The sequence below is a fragment of the Echinops telfairi genome, unplaced genomic scaffold, assembly GCF_000313985.2.
Source record: "Echinops telfairi isolate 266 unplaced genomic scaffold, ASM31398v2 ScPeMD7_32;HRSCAF=126, whole genome shotgun sequence".
Taxonomy (NCBI): domain Eukaryota; kingdom Metazoa; phylum Chordata; class Mammalia; order Afrosoricida; family Tenrecidae; genus Echinops; species Echinops telfairi.
In genome coordinates this window covers 744,154-749,388 of record NW_022103929.1, presented here as the reverse complement: position 1 = coordinate 749,388, position 5,235 = coordinate 744,154, and the positions used below count along the sequence as shown (strand labels likewise).

At 41.9% G+C, this 5,235-nt stretch overlaps 1 protein-coding gene across 2 annotated transcripts in view; it reads right to left on the bottom strand.

Annotated features, from left to right (window-relative positions):
- NR6A1 (nuclear receptor subfamily 6 group A member 1) overlaps positions 1–5,235 on the bottom strand; it is a 232,504-nt gene that overhangs the window by 40,227 nt on the left and 187,042 nt on the right. For both annotated transcript variants that reach the window (XM_004716460.2, XM_045290183.1), the window contains one exon: positions 644–886. In XM_004716460.2, the coding sequence (XP_004716517.1) occupies positions 644–886 (243 nt within the window). The remainder of the gene's footprint in view (positions 1–643; positions 887–5,235) is intronic.

Sequence of the window (5,235 nt, the reverse complement as noted above, 5' to 3'; positions counted from 1 at the left end):
CGCAAGCTACCTCAGTATAACAAACTGAGAGGGAAGTGGTGAAAAAGTATTGAAAAATCTCAAAAATGGGGGTGGGGGGGTGGAATGAGGAACTGATGCCAGGGGCTTAGGTGGAGAGCAAATGTTTTGAGAATGATGAGGGCAAAGAATGTACAAATGTGCTTTACACAATGGATGTATGTATGGGTTGTGATAAGTTGTATGAGCCCCTAATAAAATGAATAATAATAATATTTGTTTATTCATGTCCTCTCAGCCTAATGGCTCTCAAGACAGTTTCTCAGGAAGAAGTCCCAAAGGCCTCACTAATCTAGACATTGACTTTTAGGTACCTAACCTCTGAATATTCCTTGATTGAAGCAAACAAAGTAACATTACATTCAGGGGATTTCCTGCCTATCCTTTCAGAACCTGATTATGAAAGGGAATATTATTTACTTGGGGGCTTGTGCATTTATTCTCAATGACTTCAAGTCTGGGAAGTCCCTATAAGCAGGGAATGTTATGTTCATTTTTAGGTGAGCAGTACCCAGTACAAGGTCTGGAATATACATAGGAACTAAATAAATTCATGGCTTAATAGACATTAAAGGTCCAGTGACAGGTGAAAGGTGGACAAATGAAGACCATAAAAACCACTCACCCTTCCGGTTCATTCCCATCTGGAGGCATTTGAGCAGACGGCAGTACTGGCACCTGTTCCTCTGCTTCCGAGACATGACACAGTTCTTGTCACGACTGCATCGATATACCCGCTTGTTGCAAATGCTCCGCTTAAAAAACCCTTTGCAGCCCTCACAGGAGATGATCCCATAGTGTAAGCCTGTGGCACGGTCCCCACATATGAGGCATGTTCTTTGTTCAGCCCGATCATCTGGAACAGAAACTGCACACGTTCAAGTTAGAAAAAAGTGGAAATAATGACGTTAAGCCTGCAGTTCTAAAACAAGCAATACTGTCCTGAGTGGATCAATAACACTAACTCTTCCAGGCTCATTGGCAAACTGTGGGCACCTATGGAGCTTTCTTCCCAGAAATAAGACTCCAACATCCACCTGCCCAACCAGGGGCTCCCATCATGATAACCTCCAGTTACCACAAACACAGCCTATTAAAAAAAAAAAGAAGAAGAAGAAGAAGAAAGAAAACAACACATCCTGGAGAGGGTGTAGAGAGATTAGAGATCTCATAGACTATTGGTAGGAAGAAAAAAAAAAGACAGTTTACATTCTGGTAGAACATTTACTCTGTGTTCAGACACTGTTACATATCAGGTATTTTGACAAAATTCAGACATTACTCATATAATAAAAGATCGCACTGATAAGCAACACAAAAAGTAGTCAGAGATGGAATTTGTTTGTTTGTTTTTTTAATTGTTTTATTAGGGGCTCATACACCTCTTATCACAATCCATACATACATCAATTGTGTAAAGCACATTTGTACAAACCAATGACAAAAATACACAAGAAGAAAGAAAAGCTTGTAGTTAGTTCCCTTGCTGTTCTATTGCACCCCCTTAGTGTTTTGCCTCAGTGTGGCAGTATCAGATCGGGCACAATTCCCACACTGTGTCTCTAGTGTTGTCCTCTGTCTGGCTATGGGTCAGTGAGGAATGCCATGTCTCATAGTGGGGCTGGCCATGTGGTCCTATCTGTGGACTGGCTGCTCTAATCAGGAACATCGTCCTGAAGGCCTGGTGGGCCAGGATGTGCTCTAGTCTCTCCTCCTCCCCCTTCATCTGCTCCTGTGTGCTCCGATCAGATATATCCATCTCCCGGAGTTGTGAATTTCAATGCTGTCCTTTGAAATAAATTCTTCTGGGGGGAGGGTCAGAGATGGAATTTAGAACCCTCCATTTCTTCTTTATCCTTTAAACTCCATTTACTCATAACTAAAACGTGACCAAAAAACAAAACAAAAACTGGTGAACACTGCCAGCTGCTGTTGCTAAGTGCCATAGAGTGGGCTCAGACCCATAGTGACCCCATGCACAACAAACCAAAACACTGGAGAGCCCTGAGCCATCCTCACAATTGTTCTGATGCCTGAGCACATTGGTGCAGCCAGTGTCGATCCAGCTCATTGAGGGCCTTCCTCTTTTTCACCGCCCCTCCACTTTACCCAACATGATGTCCTTCTCCAGGGACCGGTTTCTCCTGACAATATGGCTAAAGAATGTAAGATGTACCCATACAGAAGGGTTGGGGAGGAGACAAGCCAGTCACGGTGCAGTATAGCAACGATGAAACATAAAACTTTCCTCTAGTTCCTAAATAATGCTTCCTCTTGCCCACTCCCCCACCCCCCACTATCAGGATCCCAATACTACCTTACGAATCTGGCTAGGCCAGAGGATGTACACTGGTACAGATAGGAACTGGAAACACAGGGAATCCAGGGCGGATGATCCCTTCAGGACCAGTGGTGAGAGTGGTGATATCAGGAGGGTGGAGGGGAGGGTGAGATACAACACTGATTACAGAGATCTACTTATAACCTCCATCCTGGGGAATGGACAAGAGAAAAGTGTCGGTGAAGGGAGACGTCGGACAGTGCAAGATATGACAAAATACTAATTTATAAATTATCAACGGCACATGAGGGAGAGAGGAGCTGGGAGGGAGGGGAAAAATGAGGAGCTAATACCAAGGGCTCAAGTAGAAAGCAAATGTTTTGAGAATGATGAGGCAACAAATGTACAAATATGCTTGACATACAATGGATGGGTGTATGGATTGGAATAAGAGTTGTACGAGCCTCCAATAAAATGATAAAAAAACAAACCAAAAAAACCCCTCAAACATAAAAATGACAGGAAATTAAAAATTTGTCAAAAGCGGTGAAAAAAAAGAAAAAAGAATGTAAGACAAAGTTGCCATCCTTGCCTCAAAGGAGCACTATAGCCTTACTTTTTCCAATAAAGATCCTTTTAGAAGTCCATGGTCCTTTCAATATTCTTGTTCAGCACAATTTACATGCATCAATTTTTCTACTGCGTTCCTTATTCAATGTCCAGCTTTCACATGCATGTGATGCAATGGAGAATACCATCTTGGTCCTCAAAGTAACATCCTTGGTTCTTCAATACTCTCAAGAGGTCTTGTGCAGCAGATTTACCTATGCAACACATCTTTTGATCTCTTGACTTCTGCTTCCATGCACTGATTGCGGATATCAGCAAGACAGAATTCTTGACAGCTTCAACCTTCTCTCCTTTTATCATGATGTTACCTAATGGTCCAGTTGTGAGGATTTGGGGCTTACATACACTGAACTGTAATCTATACAGAAGGCTACAATCCTTGATCTTCATCAGCAAGGGCTTCAGTTCTTCTCACTTTCAGCACACAAGGTGTGTCATCTGTATACCACAGGTTATAAACTAAGCCTTCCTCCAATTCTGATGCCACACTCTTCTTCATATAAGCCAGGATCTCTGATTTGTTCAGCATATAGATTGAACAAGTTCGTATGGTGAGAGGAAACAACGCTGACACACACCTTTCTTGATTTTAAACCATGCAGTATTCCCTTGTTGTGTTTGCACAACAGCATCTTGATCCATGTATAAGTTCCAAACAGCATAATGAAGTGTTATAGAATCCTCGTTCTTAACACTAAAGGTTATCCAGTTTATTATGGTCCACAGTCAAATGCATGTCTTTGCATAAACAATGAAATACAAGCAAATACCTTTCTGGTCTACCACTTGGCTGTCAGTTTGTTATACTGTGGTGGTTTGTGTGTTGCTATGATGCTGGAAGCTATATCACTAATATTTCAAATGCAAGCGGGGTCACCCAAACTGAACAGGCTTCAGTGGCACCTCCAAACTAAGAATAGACAGTGAAGAAGGACTCAACTCTCCACTTCAGAGGAAGAAGTGGCTGAAAACCGTATGCACAGCTTCAAAGCATTGTCAAATACTGAATGTCCTGCCAAAAGGTGCAGGAAATCTCCAAGGACAGTCTGACCAGAAGAAGCAAAAGCAGAAAACCAGAGATTTGAACCTCAGTCCTGAGTTAGAGGTTAGGTATCATGATTGAAAACACAGTTCTCAAAACTAGAGAGATCCTACTTTGAACCCCAGCCCTGTTACTTACCAGCTGGGTAAATTTGAGAAAATTAAGTTTCTTTACCTATGTCTACTTTCTCTCATCCGTAAAACAGGAATTATAAAGCTACCTATACTCATGGATAATGCAATCAGTCCAGTGCTTAAGTTACAGTAAACATTTAGTAAATAATATTAGCTATTAATTTCATTACCATTATTATCCTAGTAGGCACACTTCCAATGTGGTAACAGTATTCTTTAAAAGAAAAGCATATGAAGGCCATGTGAAAGGAAGGGCAGAGCAATGCATAGGGAAGCGGTTGCATAATCGCTAGCTGCACTATATCCCTCACCTATCTACTGCCATACCTTTCCTTTTACATGGCCTTCAGACGCTTTTCTCTTGATGCCGGGGAGATCTGGTAGTGCAGTGGTTAATGATGCAGCTGCAAAGCACTGGCAGTTTGAACTCACCAACTGCTTTAGAGGAGAAAGATGTGACAGTCTGTTTCTGTAAAGAGCACAGACTTGGAGTCTATGGGGCAGTTCTGCTGTTGCTATGAGGCATTTCTGAGGAGAAGTTATTATATGCCAGATGCAAATAATAAATACACTTGGCTGCAAACCAGAACATTGTTGGTTTAAGTCTACCAGAGGTACCTTGGGAAAAAGGTCTGGCAATCTACTTCCCAAAACTGAGCCATTTCAAATACTATGGAACACAGTTCTACTCACACATGAGCCAAAATCAACTTAAAAATTTTTTTTTGGGTTAATTGTATGCCAATTTGAGAAGTCTTTAGATTTCCATTTATAAAAATGAATAATAGCCCCCCCCAAAGATAGCAGGCCCCAATCCCTGAGAGCTATAAAGATTATCTTATAAAGAAGAATCTTTGCTGATATGATTAAATTCTTGAGATGAGATTATCCTGTATTATCCAAATGAGCCTTAACTGCAATCACAAGTGTCCCGAAAAGAGGCAAGAAGAGAGGAGGAGGTGGGGGGAAGGGAAGAGGTGTTAACAAACCCAGGGACAAGGGAACAACAAGCGATCCAAATTGGTGGGGAGTCGAGTGTGGGAGACCTGGTAGGGCATGATCAAGGGGAACGTAACAAAGAGAAAGTGCTGAAATCCTGGTGGGGACTGAGCATGATAGTGGGACAGGAG